The sequence below is a fragment of the Nesoenas mayeri genome (assembly GCF_963082525.1).
Source record: "Nesoenas mayeri genome assembly, chromosome: 2".
Lineage (NCBI taxonomy): Eukaryota > Metazoa > Chordata > Aves > Columbiformes > Columbidae > Nesoenas > Nesoenas mayeri.
This window is the reverse complement of record NC_137543.1, coordinates 697,066-716,402: the sequence shown is the minus strand read 5'-3', so window position 1 is coordinate 716,402 and position 19,337 is coordinate 697,066. Positions and strand designations below refer to the sequence as shown.

Sequence of the window (19,337 nt, the reverse complement as noted above, 5' to 3'; positions counted from 1 at the left end):
ACGGAGCTGCACTCAGCCTGTGCTTTAATGGAACCGCCTGGGCGGCTGGTGGCACTTGGTGTCCCCACTGTCACACAGGGGCTGGGACACAGCCCCTGGACCAGCCCGGCCTCCCACCCCCCACGGGGTCCCCACTGCCCCCCGGGCAGGACCCGCTGCCCCCACGGGGGCTGCTGTCCCTGGCCCAGGGGACGGGGACGCTGTCTGTCAGTGGGTCCATCTGTGGGTCTGTCCATGGGTCCGGGGTCTGTCTGTGAGTCCGTCCATGTATCTGTCTGTAGGTCTGTCAGTGGCTCCGCCTGTGGGTCTGTCCATGGGTCTGGGGTCTGTCTGTCTGTGGGTCCGTCCATGTGCCTGTCTGTAGGTCTGTCACTGGCTCTGTCTGTGGGTCCGTCCCTGTGTCTGTCTGTAGGTCTGTCAGTGGCTCCGTCTGTGGGTCAGTCCATGGGTCCACCTGTGGGTCTGTGTGTCAGTCTGTCCGTGGCTCCGTCCATGTGTCTGTCTGCAGATCTGTCAGCAGGTCTATCTGTGTGTCTGTCCATCTGTCTGTCTGTAGGTCTGTCCGTAGCTCTGTCAGTGGGTCCATCCATGAGTCTGTCCATGTGTCTGTCTGTCAGCTGGTCTGTCTGTGGGTCTGTCTGCAGGTCCATCTGTGGGTGGGTCCATCCCTGGATCCATCCCTGGCTCTGTCCCTGAGTCCATCCATGGGTCTGTCTGTGGGTCTGTCTATGTGTCTGTCCGTGGGTCCGTCTGTGGGTGGGTCCCTCTGTGACTCCATCCCTGGATCCATCTGAGGGTCTGTCTGTAGGTCTGTCCGTGGGTCCATCTGTGGGTCTGTCCATAGGTCCATCTGTGGGTGGGTCCCTCCATTACTCCATCCCTGGATCCATCTGTGCGTCTGTCTGTAGGTCTGTCAGCAGGTCCGTCTGTGGGTCTGTCTATGTGTCTGTCTGTGGGTCTATCAGTGGGTCTGTCTGTGTGTGGGTCCCTCTGTGACTCCATCTCTGGATCCATCTGTGGGTCTGTCTGTAGGTCTGTCTGTGGGTCTGTCCGTGGGTGGGTCCCTATGTGACTCCATCCCTGGATCCATCTGTGGGTCTGTCTGTAGGTCTGTCTGTGGGTCTGTCCGTGGGTGGGTCCCTATGTGACTCCATCCCTGGATCCATCTGTGGGTCTGTCTGTAGGTCTGTCTGTGGGTCTGTCCGTGGGTGGGTCCCTACGTGACTCCATCCCTGGATCCATCTGTGGATCTGTCCATAGGTCTGTCTGTGGGTCCATCCATGCATCTGTCTGTAGGTCTGTCAGTGGGTCTGTCTGTGGGTCTGTCTATGTGTCTGTCAGTGGGTCTATCAGCGGGTGGGTCCCTACGTGACTCCATCCCTGGATTCATCTGTGGGTCTGTCAGTGGGTCTGTCCGTGGGTCTGTCCGTGGGTGGGTCCCTCCGTGGCTCCACCCCTGGATCCATGTGTGGATCTGTCCATAGGTCTGTCCGCGAGTCCACCCATGCATCTGTCTGTAGGTGTGTCCGTGGGTCCATCCATGCATCTGTCTGTAGGTCTGTCCGTGGGTGGGTCCCTCCGTGGCTCCATCCCTGAATCTATCAGTGGATCTGTCCATAGGTCTGTCCGTGGGTCCATCCATGCATCTGTCTGTAGGTCTGTCAGTGGGTCTGTTTGTGGGTCCATCCATGCATCTGTCTGTAGGTCTGTCAGTGGGTCCGTCTGTGGGTCTGTCTATGTGTCTGCCCGTAGGTCTGTCAGTGGGTCTGTCCATGGGTCTGTCCGTGGGTGGGTCCCTCCGTGGCTCCATCCCTGGATCCATCTGTGGATCTGTCCATAGGTCTGTCCGCGGGTCCATCCATGCATCTGTCTGTAGGTCTGTCAGTGGGTCCGTTTGTGGGTCTGTCTATGTCTGTCTGTGGGTCTGTCTATGTGTCTGTGAGTGGGTCTGTCTGTGGGTGGGTCCCTCTGTGGCTCCATCCCTGGATCCATCTGAGGGTCTGTCTGTACATCTGTCCGTGGGTCCATCTGTAGGTCTGTCAGTGGGTCTGTCCATGGGTCTGTCCGTGGGTGGGTCCCTCCATGGCTCCACCCCTGGATCCATCAGTGGATCTGTCCATAGGTCTGTCCGCGGGTCCATCCATGCACGTGTCTGTAGGTGTGTCCGTGGGTCTGTCGGTGTGTCTGTCGGCGGGTGAGCCCCTCGCGGCTCCGTGGCGTGCCCGGCGTCCGTGCGTCCGCGCTCACCTCCAGAAGAGCACGTTCCAGAGCAGCAGCCAGCAGGGGTAGGTGGCCAGCGCCAGCAGCGGCGCCAGGAAGGCCCCGTGCAGGTGGTGCAGCAGCAGCCCCTGCGCCAGCGCCGCCAGGAACAGCTGCCAGCCCTCGCCCGGCGCCGCCGGCGCCTCCACCAGCTCCCGCTGCACGAAGATGCCCAGCAGCAGCGTCACCGCCGGCGTCGCCAGCACCAGCAGTGCCGCCAGCAGCACCCTGCGCGGGGGACACGGTCAGTGGGGGCACAGGGGAGACCCTGCAGTGTCCCCACAGTGTCCCCTACAGCACCCTGTGGAGGGGACACGGTCACTGGGGGCACGGGGAGACCCTGCAGTGTCCCCACAGTGTCCCCTACAGCACCCTGCGCAGGGGACATGGTCATTATGGGCACAGGGAGACCCTGCAGTGTCCCCACAGTGTCCCCTGCAGCACCCTGCGCAGGGGACATGGTCATTATGGGCATGGGGGAGACCCTGCAGTGTCCCCTACAGCACCCTGCACAGGGGACATGGTCAACGGAGGCACGGGGAGACCCTGCAGTGTCCCCACAGTGTCCCCTACAGCACCCTGGGGAGGGGACACAGGCAGTGGGGGCACAGGGGAGACCCTGCAGTGTCCCCTACAGCACCCTGGGGAGGGGACACGGTCAATTAGGGCACAGGGGAGATCCTGCAGTGTCCCCTACAGCACCCTGTGCAGGGGACACAGTCAGTGGGGGCACAGGGAGACCCTGCAGTGTCCCCACAGTGTCCCCTACAGCACCCTGCGCAGGGGACACGGTCATTGGGGACACGGGGAGACCCTGCAGTGTCCCCTCAGTGTCCCCTACAGCACCCTGGGGAGGGGACACGGTCAGTGGGGGCACGGGGAGACCCTGCAGTGTCCCCCAATGTCCCCTCAGCATCCCCCTGGCACCACCCCAGGGACAGAGCTTGGGGTCCCCTGGTGTCCCCTGGCCCTGGGGACAGGCCCCTGTGCCCCTCTGATGTCCCCCAGCAGCACCCTGGGGGTGGGGGGGGGTGACACAGGGGCAGAGGGGAATGGGGAGACCCCAATGTAGCCCAAGCATCTCCCCAGCAAGACCCCCGTGTCCCCCCATGTGCCCCTGGCAGTGCCCCGGGGACAGCCCCAGTGTCCCCTGTCACCCCCCCACCCCAGGGACAGCCCCAGTGTCCCCGGTCACCCCCATCCCAGGGACAGCCCCAGTGTCCCCTGACCCCCCTACCCCAGGGACAGCCCCAGTGTCACCATCCCAGGGACAGCCCCAGTGTCCCCTGATCCCCCCACCTCAGGGACAGCCCCAGTGTCCCCTGTCACCCCAGGGACAGCCCCAGTGTCCCCTGACCCCCCCCACCCCAGTGACAGCCCCCGTGGCCCCACAACACCCCCACCCCAGCGACAGCCCCAGTGTCCCCTGTCACCCCAGGGACAGCCCCAGTGTCACCACCCCAGGGACACCCCCTGTGTCCCCTGTCACCCCAGGGCCAGCCCCAGTGTCACCACCCCAGGGACAGCCCCAGTGTCCTGTCACCCCAGGGACAGCCCCAGTGTCACCACCCCAGGGACACCCCCTGTGTCCCCTGTCACCCCAGGGCCAGCCCCAGTGTCCCCTGTCACCGCAGGGCCACCCCCGTGTTGCCGTCGCCCTGACCTGGGCCCGCGGGGCTGCACGGCGGCGGCGGCGGGGACCATGGTGACAGCCAGCAGGAAGCCCAGCGAGAAGTTGAGCAGCGCCAGGCACGTCAGCTGCAGCGCCAGCGCCAGCAGGGCCACCAGCTTCAGCGTCATCCAGCCGCGGTCGCCGCTGTCCCCCGACAGCACCCTGCGCGACACGGACATCAGCGGGGACACGGACATCAGTGGGGACAGGGACACCAGCCCTGGGACAGGGGACATCAGCCCCAGGCACTGCTGTCCCCTGACAGCACCCTGTGGGATGGGGACGTCAGCGGGGACAGGGACATCAGCGGGGACAGGGACATCAGCCCTGGGGACAGGGACACCAGCCCCAGGCACTGCTGTCCCCGGACAGCACTCTGTGGGATGGGGACGTCAGTGGGGACAGGGACACCAGCCCTGGGACAGGGACATCAGCCCTGGGGACAGGGACACCAGCCCCAGGCACTGCTGTCCCCGGACAGCACCCTGTGGGATGGGGACGTCAGCTGGGGACAGGGACATCAGCTGGGGACAGGGACACCAGCCCAGGGACAGGGACATCGGCCCCGGGGACAGGGACACCAGCCCCAGGCACTGCTGTCCCCCGGTAGCACCTTGTGGGATGGGGACAGGGACATCAGCGGGGACAGGGACATCAGCCCTGGGGACAGGGACACCAGCCCCAGGCACTGCTGTCCCCGGACAGCACCCTGTGGGATGGGGACGTCAGCTGGGGACAGGGACATCAGCTGGGGACAGGGACACCAGCCCAGGGACAGGGACACCAGCCCCAGGCACTGCTGTCCCCCGGTAGCACCTTGTGGGATGGGGACAGGGACATCAGCGGGGACAGGGACATCAGCTCTGGGACAGGGACACCAGCCCCAGGCACTGCTGTCCCCGGACAGCACCCTGTGGGATGGGGACGTCAGCGGGGACAGGGACATCAGCTCTGGGACAGGGACATCAGCCTGGGGACAGGGACACCAGCCCCAGGCACTGCTGTCCCCCGACAGCACCCTGTGGGATGGGGACGTCAGTGGGGACAGGGACCTCAGCCCCATGGGGACAAGAGCGTGACAATCAGCCCCATAGAGACAGGGGGGAGCAAGCAGCCCCACAGGGACTGGGGGGGACAATAAGCCCCATGGGGACAGAGGGTGACAATGAGCCCTGCAGGAATAGCAGGGTGACAATCAGCCCCATGGGGACAGGAGGGTGACAATCAGCCCCCGGGGACAGGAGGGTGACAATCAGCCCCCGGGGACAGGGGATCCAAGCTCCATGGGGACAGGGGATCCAAGCTCCATGGGGACAGGAGGGTGACAATCAGCCCCATGGGGACAGGGGATCCAAGCTCCATGGGGACAGGAGGGTGACAATCAGCCCCATGGGGACGGGAGGGTGACAATCAGCCCCCGGGGACAGGCGGGTGACGCTGAGCCCCAGGGGGCCGGGGGTGGCAGTGACCTGTGCGTGCTGTGGGGCAGCGCCATGCCGGCCACGTAGATGGCGATGAGGGTGAGCACCACGGCTTCGGCCTCGGACACGGGGAAGTGCTGCGTGGCCACGCGCTGGCCCAGCACCGGCAGGTAGTACAGCGCCGCGCCGGCCGCGTGGCAGATCAGCACCGGCGGCACCAGCGCCAGCAGCCCCGGCTGCGCCTCCTGCGGGGACACGGGGACAGGGACACGCGGTCAGGGACATGGGGGGTTCAGGGGACATGGGGTCATGGACACGGGGCCAGGGACACGGGGGTCAGGGGACACGGGGGGTCAGGGGACATGGGGGGTTCAGGGGACACGGGGGGTTCAGGGGACACGGGGGGCCAGGGGACGGGGAGGGTCAGGGGACAGGAGTGGTCAGGGGACATGGGGGGGTCAGGAGACATGGGGGGGTCAGGGGACATGGGGGGGTCAGGGGACACGAGGGTCAGGGACATGGAGGGTTCAGGGACCACGGCGGGGCCAGGGGAATACGGGGGGGGTCAGGGGACTGGGGGGGGGTTCAGGAAACGGGGCGGGGCCAGGGGACGGGGTGGGGTCAGGGAACAGAGGGGGGTCAGGGGAACACAGGGGGGGTCAGGGAACAGAGGGGGGTCAGGGAACAGAGGGGGGTCAGGGAACAGAGGGGGGGGTCAGGGAACGGGGGGGGTGGTCAGGGGAACACGGGGGGTCAGGGGAACACGGGGGAGGTCAGGGAATGGGGGGGTGGTCAGGGAACGGGAGGGGGAGTCAGGGAGCACGGGGGGGGGGTCAGGGGACACAGTGGGGGTCAGGGGACATGGGGGGGGTCAGGGAACACGGGGCGGGGCAGGGGAATACGGGGGGGCAGGGGAACAGGGTGGGGTCAGGGAACACTGGGGGTCATGGGACGGGGGGGGTCAGGGGACATGGGGGGTCAGGGGACACAGGGGGGGCCAGGGGACAGGGGGGTCAGGGGACAGGGGGGTTCAGGGGACATGGGGGGGTCAGGGGACACGGGGGCCAGGGGACACGGCGGGGGGGGCAGGGGACACGGCGGGGGCAGGGAACATGGGGGGGGTCAGGGGACACAGGGGGGGTCGGGGACACGGGGGGGTGCAGGGAACACGGTGGGGGTCAGGTAACACGGGAGGGTCAGGGGAACACGGGGGGGTCAGGGGAACACGGGGGGGGGGTCAGGGAACACTGGGGGTCATGGGACGGGGGGGGGTCAGGGGACATGGGGGGTCAGGGGACACGGGGCGGGCCAGGGGACACGGGGGGTTCAGGGAACATGGCGGGGCAAGGGAATACGGAGGGTCAGGGGAATACGGGGGGGTTCAGGGAACATGGGGGGCAGGTGAATATGGGGGGTCAGGGGAACAGGGGGGTCAGGGAACAGGGGGGTCAGGGAACACGGGGGGTGTCAGGGAACAGAGGGTCCCCATCCGGGGGGGTGGCGGTGCTCACCTCGGCGTGCGGCCGCTCCCCGTCGCAGAGGCGCTGCGCGCCGCCCGGCTCGCTGCCGCTGAGCTTCAGCCACAGCTCCAGCGCGTGGCCGTCAGGGAAAGCAGCCGCAGCCGGACCCCCGCCCCCGCACCACCCAAACAGGGACGGTTGGGGTGGAGGGACCCCCGAGGTCACCCGGTGCCGCCCCAGGGACACCTCACAGCCCAGGGTGCTCAGCGCCCATCCAGCCCGGCCTGGGCTGTCCAGGGATGGTTCAGCCACCCGCTCCGGGTGCCCGGGCTGGGCTCCCACCACCCTCACCACAACAACCCCTTATATCGCACCCAAATCTCCCCGTTTCAGCTCAAAACCATCACCCCCCGTCCCATCGCCGCCGAAATCTCTGTCCCCACCTCCCATCGAGCCCTTTGCCGTCGGATGGTTGATCCAACCGCCACAAAAACCCTCCAGATCCACCACCTGGCACTACAAGCATCAGCATTAAAATCTACTAGAGGGGTGGTTTTAGGGTGGTGTTTTCAGGACAATACTCTTTCGGACAACATTGTTTCAGGGCAAGATTTTTCTGGATGCTATTGTTTCTGGATGCTATGGTTTCAGGATGCTACTGTTTCTGGATGCTACTGTTTCAGGGCAATATTTTTCAGGACGCTATTGTTTCAGGATGCTATTGTTTCAGGACAATAGTTTTTAGGATGCTACTGTTTCTGGACGCTACTGTTCCTGGACGCTACTGTTCCTGGACGCTATTGTTTCTGGACGCTATTGTTTCTGGACGCTATTGTTTCTGGATGCTACTGTTTCAGGACAATATTTTTCAGAATGCTATTGTTTCAGGATGCTATTGTTTCAGGGCCATATTTTTTTGGATGCTATTGTTTCAGGGCCATATTTTTCAGGATGCTATTGTTTCAGGATGCTCTTGTTTCAGGACGCTATTGTTTCCGGACACTATTGTTCCTGGACGCTATTGTTTCAGGACAATATTTTTTAGGATGCTATTGTTTCAGGACAATACTTTTTAGGATGCTATTGTTTCAGGATGCTATTGTTTCAGGATGCTACTGTTTCAGGACGCTATTGTTTCTGGACGCTATTGTTTCAGGATGCTATTGTTTCTGGACGCTATTGTTTCAGGATGCTCTTGTTTCAGGACGCTATTGCTTCAGGACGTTATTGCTTCAGGATGCTATTGTTTCAGGATGCTATTGTTTCAGGATGCTATGGTTTCAGGACGCTACTGTTTCTGGACGCTATTGTTTCAGGATGCTATTGTTTCAGGATGCTATGGTTTCAGGATGCTATTGTTTCAGGATGCTATTGTTTCAGGACGCTATAGTTTCTGGACGCTATTGTTTCAGGATGCTATTGTTTCTGGACGCTATTGCTTCAGGATGCTATTGTTTCAGGATGCTATGGTTTCAGGATGCTATGGTTTCAGGACGCTATGGTTTCAGGACACTATGGTTTCTGGACGCTACTGTTCCTGGACAATACTTTTTAGGATGCCATTGTTTCTGGACGCTATTATTTACACTGGTATTTCCCTTCCTGCACAAATAACCACAGGATTTTCCCCATTAACCAGAACACTGGAGCAGAAAAGCTCCTCTCCGGCTTTTTTGTGCGTAGAACCGGCAAACCCGCATCTCTATAACGAACCTCCGACACTTAACTCAGTGCTGTTTACAGTGTCGTACGAAGGCTGAGGTTGGACCTTGGGAATTCCGATACCCAGCCTAAACCCCCCTGCTTTAGCTCAAACCCATCGCCACCAAACCCTGCGTCCCCGTCCCCCCGGCCCGTGAAGCACAAGGATATCTTGAGGATGAGGACGAGGAGCAGGAGGCCGAAGGCCGGCATGTAGACGCCGATGGAGACGAAGCGGGACAGCGAGGGCAGCAGGTAGAAGAAGTAGGACTGGTGCAGGCGCTCCAGCAGGTTGTTGAGCTTCCGGAACATTCCCTCCAGCGTCCTGCGGGCAGCGGTTGGCTGGGGGGCTGCCGGCACCCCCGGGACCCCCCGGACCCCCCATACTCACTTGCCCACGGTGGCCATGTCGTACTTGTACTGGCGGAAGCTGTTGATGCCGCGCAGGGTGACGGCCTCGATGCGGTAGCGCAGGAACAGCCCGTGGTCGCCGCGCGGCTGCCCCGACGCCTGCGCCAGCACCATGAGCAGCAGCGTCTGCAGGCTGTGCAGGTACCCGGGGAACGAGTCCCAGTCCGAGCGCGGCAGCTGCGGGACGGGGCACCGGGGCGCTGTGTCACCGTGGCACTGCGTCACCGTGTCACTGCACCACTGCGTCACCGCGTCACTGCGTCACCGTGTCACCGCATCACCGTGTCACTGTGTCACTGCGTCACCACATCACCATGTCACTGTGTCACTGCGTCACCCCATCACCGTGTCACTGTGTCACCATATCACCGAATCATCATGTCACTGCGTCACCGCATCACCGTGTCACCGCGTCACCACATCACCATGTCACTGTGTCACCATATCACCATGTCACCGTGTCACCACGTCACTGTGTCACATCACCATGTCACAGTGTCACTGCATCACCATGTCACCGTGTCACCATGTCACTGTGTCACCACGTCACCGTATCACCGCGTCACCAAATCACCACATCACCTTGTCACTGTGTCACTGCGTCACCACATCACCACATCGCTGTGTCACCACGTCACCGTGTCACCGTGTTACTGCATCACCACGTCACTGTGTCACCATTTCACTGTGTCACCGCATCACTGCGTCACTGCATCACCGTGTCACTGCATCACCGCATCACTGTGTCACCACGTCACCACACCACCATGTCACTGTGTCACTGCATCACCGTGTCACATCACTGTGTCACTGCATCACTGTGTCACCACATCACCGTGTCACCGCGTCACCACGTCACTGTGTCACTCCGTCACCACGTCACCGTGTCACTGCGTCACCACGTCACCATGTCACTGCGTCACCGTGTCACTGCGTCACCGTGTCACTGTGTCACTCCATCACCATGTCACCGTGTCACTATGTCACCGCATCACTGTGTCGTTGTGTCACCACGTCACCATGTCACCACATCACCGTGTCACTGTGTCACTCCGTCACCACATCACCATGTCACTGAATCACCACATCACCATGTCACCACATCACCATGTCACTGTGTCACTCCGTCACCACATCACCATGTCACTGAATCACCACATCACCATGTCACCACATCACCGTGTCACTGTGTCACTCCGTCACCACATCACCATGTCACTGCGTCACCACGTCACCGTGTCACTGCATCACTGTGTCACAGCGTCACTGTGTCACAACATCACCATGTCACCGTGTCACTGTGTCACCATGTCACTTCATCACTGTGTCACATCACTGTGTCACTGTGTCACCGTGTCACCGCGTCACCACGTCACCGTGTCACCAAGTCACTGCATCACCACATCACCGTGTCACTGCGTCACCACGTCACATCACTGTGTCACCACATCACTGTGTCACTGTGTCACCGCGTCACCACATCACCACGTCACTGTGTCACTGCATCACTGTGTCACCGCGTCACCACGTCACATCACTGTGTCACCATGTCACTGCATCACTGTGTCACATCACTGTGTCACTGTGTCACCATGTCACCCCGCGACAGAGCCCCTCAACATCACCGAGTCCAACCACAAGGCCCCCGTCCCTGCCCCGTGTGCTGAGAACCTCGTGTCCGTCTGTCCAGCCCTCCAGGGCTGGTGACTCCAGCACTGCCCTGGGCAGCCTGTTCAATGCCCCACAGCCCTTTGGGGAAGAAATTGTTCCCACATCCAACCTCAACCTCCCCTGGGCAACTTGAGGCCGTTTCCTCTGCTCCTGGCGCTTGTTCCTGGGGAGCAGAGCCCGACCCCCCTGGCTCCAAGCTCCTTTCGGGCAGGTCAGAGATCAGAAGGTCTCCCCTCAGCTCCTGTTCTCCAGCTGAACCCCCAGGTCCCTCAGTCTCCATCACATTGTGCTCCAGCCCCTCACCAGCTCCGCTCCCTTCTCTGCACTCGCTCCAGCACCTCAAGGGTTTCTTGGCGTGAGGGGACCCCGGGGTTCGGGTTTGTCCCCCACCAGGTCCCCGCACAGCGCTGGTCACTGCCCCGGTCCCCTGGCCACACCAGACAGGCCGCGGTGGCCGCGGTGCCACAGCCGCAGGTCCCACCTTGCCCTGGATGGTGCAGAGCAGCCCGTTCTTCTGGCAGAAGGCGTGGAAGAGGTTGAGCAGGTCCAGGTTGGGCAGCTGCCCGTTCAGCCCCTCCACGGCCACGTCCAAGCTGGTCACCACATCACTGCTCAGCTCCAGCGCGATGGCCGCCTGGATGGCGCCGGCGCGCCCCGGCGTCCCCGAGGACTGCACCTCTGCGGGGACACGGTGCTGTCAGCGCCCCGGCGTCCCCGAGGACTGCACCTCTGCGGGGACACGGTGCTGTCAGCGCCCCGGCGTCCCCGAGGACTGCACCTCTGCGGGGACACGGTGCTGTCAGCGCCCCGGCGTCCCCGAGGACTGCACCTCTGCGGGGACACGGTGCTGTCAGCGCCCGGCGTCCCCGAGGACTGCACCTCTGCGGGGACACGGTGCTGTCAGCGCCCCGGTGTCCCTGAGGACTGCACCTCTGCGGGGACACGGTGCTGTCAGCGCCCGGCGTCCCCGAGGACTGCACCTCTGCGGGGACACGGTGCTGTCAGCGCCCCGGCGTCCCCGAGGACTGCACCTCTGCGGGGACACGGTGCTGTCAGCGCCCCGGCGTCCCCGAGGACTGCACCTCTGCGGGGACACGGTGCCGGCAGCGCCGGCAGCGCCCGCGGCCCCCGCGGCCCTCACCGGTGAGGTTGACGCCGTGGTACGCCTCCAGCCAGGCCTCCATGCCCAGCAGGTCGTGCTCGTTCACCAGGAAGATGATGTCCTTGGCCCAGTAGATCTGGCCTGGGGACAACGCGGTGGCTGTGGCAGGCGGGACCTGGCCCGGCACAGCCCAGTTCCTGGCCCAGCAAAGCCCAGTTCCTGGCCCAGCAAAGCCCAGGCCCTGGCCCAGCAAAGCCCAGGCCCTGGCCCAGCAAAGCCCAGGCCCTGGCCCAGCAAAGCCCAGGCCCTGGCCCAGCAAAGCCCAGGCCCTGGCCCAACAAAGCCCAGTTCCTGGCCCAGCAAAGCCCAGGCCCCGGCCCAGCAAAGCCCAGTTCCTGGCCCAGCAAAGCCCAGGCCCCGGCCCAGCAAAGCCCAGGCCCTGGCCCAGCAAAGCCCAGGCCCTGGCCCAACAAAGCTCAGCACAGCCCCAGCAAAGCCTCCCTCCTGCCTCACCAAAGCCCGGCACAGCCCCAGTAAAGCTCAGTCTGTGGCCCAACAAAGCCCAGTCCCTGCCCCCTCCAGTAAAGTCCAGTTCCTGGCCCAACAAAGCCCCAGCAAAGCTCAGCACAGCCCCAGCAAAGCCTCCCTCCTGCCTCACCAAAGCCTGGCACAGCACCTGTAAAGCTCAGCCCGTGACCCAACAAAGCCCAGTTCCTGCATCCCCCAGCAAAATCCAGTCCCTGCCCTAGTAAAGCCCCAACAAAGCCCAGTCCCTGCCTCAGTAAAGTCCAGTTCCTGGCCCAACAAAGCCCAGGCTCTGCCCTAGTAAAGCCCCAGCAAAGCTCAGCACAGCCCCAGCAAAGCCTAGCTCCTGCCTCACCAAGCCTGGCGCAGCCCCAGTAAAGCCCAGTCCCTGCTCTAGCAAAGCCCCAGCAAAGCCCATGCCCTGCCAAAACAAAACCCAGCACAGCCCAGTCCCTGGCCCAGCAAAGCCCAAGCCCTGCCTTAGTAAAGCCCCAGCAAAGCCTAGTTCCTGCCCGGACAAAGCCTGGCACCACCCAGTCCCCGCTCAGTAAAGCCTGGCACAGTCCCAGCAGTGCCCAGCACATTGCCAGCAAAGCCCAGTCCCTGCCAAAACAAAACCCAACAAAGCCCAGGCCCCAACCCAACAAAGCCGAGTTTCTGCCCCAGTAAAGCCCAGTCCCAGCCCACCAAAGCCCCATCAAAGCCCAGTCCCTGCCCTCCCAGCAAAGCCCAGTCCCTGCCACAGCAAAGCCCAGTCCCTGGCCTCCCAGTAAAGCCCAATCCCTGGCCTCCCAGTAAAGCCCAGTCCTTGCTCCCCCAGTAAAGACCAGTCTCTGCTCTAGTAAAGCCCAGTCCCTGCTCCCCCAGCAAAGCCCAAGCCCTGTCCTGGCAAAGCCCAAGCCCTGTCCCATCAAAGCTCCAGCAAAACTCAGCACAGCCCCAGCAAAGCCCGAGCCCTGCCCTGGCAAAGCCCAAGCCCTGCCCCGGCAAAGCCCAGTCCCTGTTTCCCCAGTAAAGCCCAAGCCCTGTCTTGGCAAAGCCCAGTCCCTATTCTCCCAGTAAAGCCCAAGCCCCGTCCTGGCAAAGCCCGAGCCCTGTCCTGGCAAAGCCCAAGCCCCGGCCTGGCAAAGCCCAGTCCCTGTTCCCCCAGTAAAGCCCAAGCCCCGTCCTGGCAAAGCCCAGTCCCTGTTCTCCCAGTAAAGCCCAAGCCCCGTCCTGGCAAAGCCCAAGCCCTGTCCTGGCAAAGCCCAAGCCCTGTCCCGGCAAAGCCCAGTCCCTGTTCCCCCAGTAAAGCCCAAGCCCCGTCCTGGCAAAGCCCAAGCCCTGTCCTGGCAAAGCCCCAGCAAAACTCAGCACAGCCCCAGCAAAGCCCAAGCCCTGTCTTGGCAAAGCCCAAGCCCTGTTCCCCCAGTAAAGCCCAAGTCCTGTCCTGGCAAAGCCCAAGCCCTGTCCCATCAAAGCCCCAGCAAAACTCAGCACAGCCCCAGTAAAGCCCAAGCCCTGTCCTGGCAAAGCCCGAGCCCTGTCCCAGCAAAGCCCAGTCCCTGTTCCCCTAGTAAAGCCCAGTCCCTGTCCCAGCAAAGCCCAGTCCCTGTCCCAACAAAGCCCAGTCCCTGTTCCCCCAGTAAAGCCCAAGCCCTGTCCTGGCAAAGGCCAGTCCCTGCCCCAGTAAAGGCCAGTCCCTGCCCCAGTAAAGCCCAGTCCCTGCCCCAGTAAAGCCCAAGCCCTGTCCTGGCAAAGCCCAGTCCCTGCCCCAGTAAAGCCCAAGCCCTGTCCTGGCAAAGGCCAGTCCCTGCCCCAGTAAAGCCCAGTCCCTGCCCCAGTAAAGCCCAAGCCCTGTCCTGGCAAAGGCCAGTCCCTGTTCCCCCAGTAAAGCCCAAGCCCTGTCCTGGCAAAGCCCAGTCCCTGCCCCAGTAAAGCCCAAGCCCTGTCCTGGCAAAGGCCAGTCCCTGCCCCAGTAAAGCCCAAGCCCTGTCCTGGCAAAGGCCAGTCCCAGCAGAACCCTCCCCTCCTGCCCCCAACCACCGCTCCCCCGCCCCCCCAGGGGTCCCCCGGCCCCCGCGCTCACCCCTGAAGTGCGCGGCCAGCGCCAGCAGCAGCCCCAGCGCCTGGTGGTTGTGCGGCCCCTCGCTGCACGGGGCGCTCAGCACCAGCGCCTCGGTGCTGGCCCCGCGGGGGGCCGCAGGATCCCGTACACGTTGGTGCCCGACACCATCTGTGGGGATACAGGGGGGAGAATGGGGGGTCAAGGGGGCACAGGGACCCCTGGGGACCCACAGGATCCCATACACGTTGGTGCCCAATACCATCTGTGAGGACAGTGGGGTTGGGGGGCTCAGGGACCCCCTGGGGACCCATAGGATCCCGTACATGTTGGTGCCCGACACCATCTGTGGGGAAGGGGATTATGGGGGGGTATGGGGGACCGGGCTTGGGATGGGGGGCTGGGGGGATACGGGGGCCCCCTGGTTCAGGATGGGGGGCTTGGGCCCGCAGAATTCTGGACATATTGGTGTCTGACACCATCTGTGGGGACAGGGGGGTTGGAGGGACACGTGGGTCGGGAGGGGTCTTGGGGGGGGCACAAGGACCCCTTGGGGGTATGGGGGACTGGGGGGGGCACAGGGAGCCCCCCAGCTTGGCATGGGGGTGCAGGGGGCACAGGGACCCCTCAGCCTGGGATGGGGGTGCAGGGGGGCACAGGGCTCAGGATGGGGGGCTGGGGGTGGCATGGGGCTCAGGATGGGGGTGCAGGGGGCACAGGGCTCAGGATGGGGGTACACAGGGCTCAGGATGGGGTGCAGGGGAGCACAGGGCTCAGGATGGGGCGCAGGGCTCAGGATGGGGTGCAGAGCTCAGGATGGGGCACAGGGCTCAGGACGGGGCTCAGGATGGGGCTCAGGACGGGGCGCAGGATGGGGCGCAGGGCACAGGACGGGGCGCAGGGGGGCTCAGGATGGGGCGCAGGGGGCTCAGGACAGGGCGCAGGAGGCACAGGATGGGGTGCAGGGGGCTCAGGACGGGGCGCAGGGCTCGGTGACCGCGTGGGGTGGGGCGCAGGGGGCACAGGACGGGGCGCAGGGCTCAGGACGGGGCTCAGGGGGCTCAGGACAGGGTGCAGGGCTCAGGACGGGGCGCAGGGGGCACAGGATGGGGCGCAGGACGGGGCGCAGGGCTCGGTGACCGCGTGGGGTGGGCGCACTCACGTATCGCTCGCGCGCCTCGTCGGGGAAGGGCAGCGTGCGCGAGAAGGGCTGCGTGTGCACCTCCAGCCCCACCTGCCACATGCTGCGCTGCAGCCAGCCCACCGGCATGCCCCTGCCGCGCCACGGGCACCGCGTCACCGCGGCCACGGGGACCCGCCGCGGCACCCCCGCCACGGGGACCCTCCCCTGAACCCCCGCCACGGGCACCGCGTCACCGCGGCCACGGGGACCCGCCGCGGCACCCCCGCCACGGGGACCGCGTCACTGCGGCCACGGGGACCCGCCGCGGCACCCCCGCCACGGGGACCCTCCCCTGAACCCCCACCACGGGGACCCGCGTCACCGCGGCCACGGGGACCCGCCGCGGCACCCCCGCCACGGGCACAGGGACCCTCCGTGTCACCCCCGCCACGGGGACCCTCCCATGTCATTCCCGCCATGGGCATGGGGACCCTCCCCTGTCACCACCTCCTCCTGAGTCACCACCACCACAGGGACCCTCCTGTGTCACCCCCACCACATGCACGGGGACCCTCCTGTGTCACCAGCGCCATGGGCGTGGGGACCCTCCCATGTCACCACCGTCATGGGGACCCTCCCATGTCACCCCTACCATGGGCATGGGGACCCTCCTGTGTCATCATGGGGACCCTCTCATGTCACCACGGGCACGGGGACCCTCCCATGTCACCCCCACCACGGGCACGGGGACCCTCCGTGTCACCCCCGCCATGGGCACGGGGACCCTCCCATGTCACCATGGGCACGGGGACGCTCCCGTGTCACCCCCACCATGGGCATGGGGACCCTCCCATGTCATCCCTGGCGTGGGGACCCTCCCCTGTCACCACAGGCACGGGGACCCTCCCCTGTCACCCCGGGCACGGGGGACCCAGAGTGGCGGGGGCTGAGCCGTCCCGGCCGGGCTCCCGCACCCCCACTGCAACCACTGGTACCGCACCCAAATCCCCCTGTTTCAGCCCAAAAATTCCCCCTCGCACCCCATTTTTCCCACTCTCACCCCAATATTCCCCCATCACCCCCATTCTCCCAATTCCCCCCATTCTCCCAATTCCCCCTCTCTCCCCAACATTCCCCCACCCCAATTTCCCCATCTCCCCCCACACGTCCCCTCCACCCCCATTGCCCCCTCACCCCACTTCCCCACTCACCCCATATTCCCCAGCTCACCCCGATATTCCCTCCCAGCCCAACTTCCCCCATTCTCCCTCCGTCCCCCATTCTCATCCCATTTCCCCCCTCTCTTTCACCCCAATCTCCCCCACACCCCATTTTCCCACTCTCACCCCAATATTTCCCCCATTCTCCCAATTCCCCCTCCTCTCACCCCAATATTTCCCACTCCCACCCCAATATCCCCTCCCTACCCCATTCCCCCCTCTCCTCCCTATTCCCCCCTCACCCCCATATTTTCCCCGCTCTCACCCCAATATTTCCCACTCTCACCCCAATATTCCCCCATCACCCCCATTCTCCCCATTCCCCCTCTCTCCCCAACATTTCCCCACTCCAATCTCCCCATCTCCCCCGACACGTCCCCTCCACCCCCATTGCCCCTCACCCCACTTCCCTGCTCAGCCCATATTCCCCAGCTCACCCCGATATTCCCGCCCAGCCCAATTTCCCCGACTCCCCCCCAACCCCCCCCCCCCCAATTCCGCCCCCCGCGCCGCTCACCCCGCTCTCCTCTTGTGCGCCGCGAAGTCGCGCGCGTAGTTGAGCGCGCGCTGGGCCAGCGGGAACTGCTCCTCCACCATGGTGGAGCCCATGGCGTTCTCCGACATGTGCGTGCGCGGCGCCAGCGCCGGCAGCGCCAGCGCCAGGAACCAGCACAGCCCCCCCACGTAGCTCAGGACGCTGCGGGGACATGGGGACATGGGGACATGGGGACACAGCGCCAGGAACCAGCACAGGCCCCCCGCGTAGCTCAGGACGCTGCGGGGACATGGGGGACATGGGGGACAGGGGGGGACAGGGGGGACATGGGGGACATGGGGGACAGGGGGGACAGGGGGGACAGGGGGGACAGGGGGGACAGGGGGGACAGGGGGGGACAGGGGGACATGGGGGACATGGGGGACAGGGGGGACAGGGGGGACAGGGGGGACAGGGGGGGACAGGGGGGACAGGGGGACATGGGGGACATGGGGGACATGGGGGACATGGGGACAGGGGGGACAGGGGGGACAGGGGGGACAGGAGGACACAGCGCCAGGAACCAGCACAGCCCCCCCACGTAGCTCAGGACACTGTGGGGACATGGGGGACATGGGGACATGTGGGACATGGAGACATGGGGGACATGGAGACATGGGGGACATGGAGACATGGGGGACATGGGGACACAGCGCCAGGAACCAGCACAGCCCCCCCACGTAGCTCAGGACACTGTGGGGACACGGGGACATGGGACAAAGGGCTCACACTGAGCCTTGAGTGGGGGGACATGGGGAGGACACCGAGGGACACGGTGCTCAGGGGGGGGAACACCGAGCCTTGAGAGGGGGACACAGGGGGGACACAGGGCTTGGGGGGGACACTGAGCCTCCAGAGGGGGACACGGGGGGACACACGGCTCAGGGGGGGACACCGAGCCTTGAGAGGGGGACATGGGGGACACGGGGCTTGGGGGGGACACTGAGCCTCCAGAGGGGGACATGGAGAGGACATGGAGTTCGGGGGGGACACCGAGCCTTGAGAGGGGGACACTGAGGGGACACGGGGCTTGGGGGGGGACACCGAGCCTTGAGAGGGGGACATGGGGAGGACATGGGGCTCAGGGTGGGGACACCACCGAGCCTCGAGAGGGGGACACGGGGGACACGGGGCTCACTCACCAGAGCGGGGTGTTGAGGCGCAGCAGCAGGCGGGACAGCGCCCGCCGGCAGTGCGGGTCCGACAGCAGCCCCATGGCGGGGGCGCCGCTGCTGGGGGGCACGCCGCTGGACCCACGGCCGCTATGGGGCTGGACCCACGGACGCTATGGGGCTGGACCTATGGACACACCACAGCCCCCTGCACCCCCGGCCCCGCCCCTGCCCCCCCACACCCCACAGCACCGGCCCCACTCCCTACACACCCCACAGGAACCCCACAGCCCCTCACCTGCCCCACACACCCCATAGCACCGGCCTCACTCCCTACACACCCCACAGGAACCCCACAGCCCCTCACCTGCCCCACACACCCCATAGCACCGGCCCCACACACCCCACAGCACCAGCCCCACTCCCTACACACCCCATAGACCTGGCCCCATGCCCCCACAGGAACCCCACAGCCTCTCACCTGCCCCACACACCCCACAGCTCCCAGCTCTGCCCCACATCCCCCCACAGCCCCTTACCTACCCCACATACCCCATAGCCCCCATCTCTGCCCCACACGCACCACATGGCCCAGCACTTGCCCCACAAGCCCCAGCTCTGCCCCACACCCCCCACAGCCCCTGTCCCTGCCCCACATACCCCATAGCCTCTATCTCTGCCCCATATGCACCCTATGGCCCAGCACCTGCCCCACAGCCCCCAGCTCTGCCCCACACACCCCACAACCCCCATCTCTGCCCCACACACCCCATCGCCCCTATCTCTGCCCCATATGCACCCTATGGCCCAGCACCTGCCCCACAGCCCCCAGCTCTACCCCACACACCCCACAACCCCCATCTCTGCCCCACACACCCCATAGCCCCTATCTCTGCCCCATATGCACCCTATGGCCCAGCACCTGCCCCACAGCCCCCAGCTCTACCCCACACACCCCACAACCCCCATCTCTGCCCCACACACCCCACAGCCCCCATCTCTGCCCCACACACCCCACAGCCCCCGTCCCTGCCCCACATGCACCCCATGGCCCAGCACCTGCCCTACCCCCCCACCTCTG

The 19,337-nt window shown here is 64.7% G+C and overlaps 1 protein-coding gene across 1 annotated transcript; it reads right to left on the bottom strand.

Annotated features, from left to right (window-relative positions):
* Window positions 1-1,033: 1,033 nt before the first annotated feature.
* GPAA1 (glycosylphosphatidylinositol anchor attachment 1) lies at window positions 1,034-18,412 on the bottom strand. Its single transcript, XM_080340571.1, is given in 12 exon segments — window positions 1,034-2,487; window positions 3,923-4,093; window positions 5,401-5,614; window positions 8,639-8,838; window positions 8,905-9,101; window positions 11,077-11,273; window positions 11,737-11,838; window positions 14,291-14,401; window positions 14,404-14,437; window positions 15,429-15,540; window positions 17,127-17,306; window positions 18,287-18,412. Coding segments are annotated over 12 exon segments (1,836 nt in total). The 5' UTR covers window positions 18,361-18,412; the 3' UTR covers window positions 1,034-2,243.
* Between the last annotated feature and the right edge of the window lie 925 nt (window positions 18,413-19,337).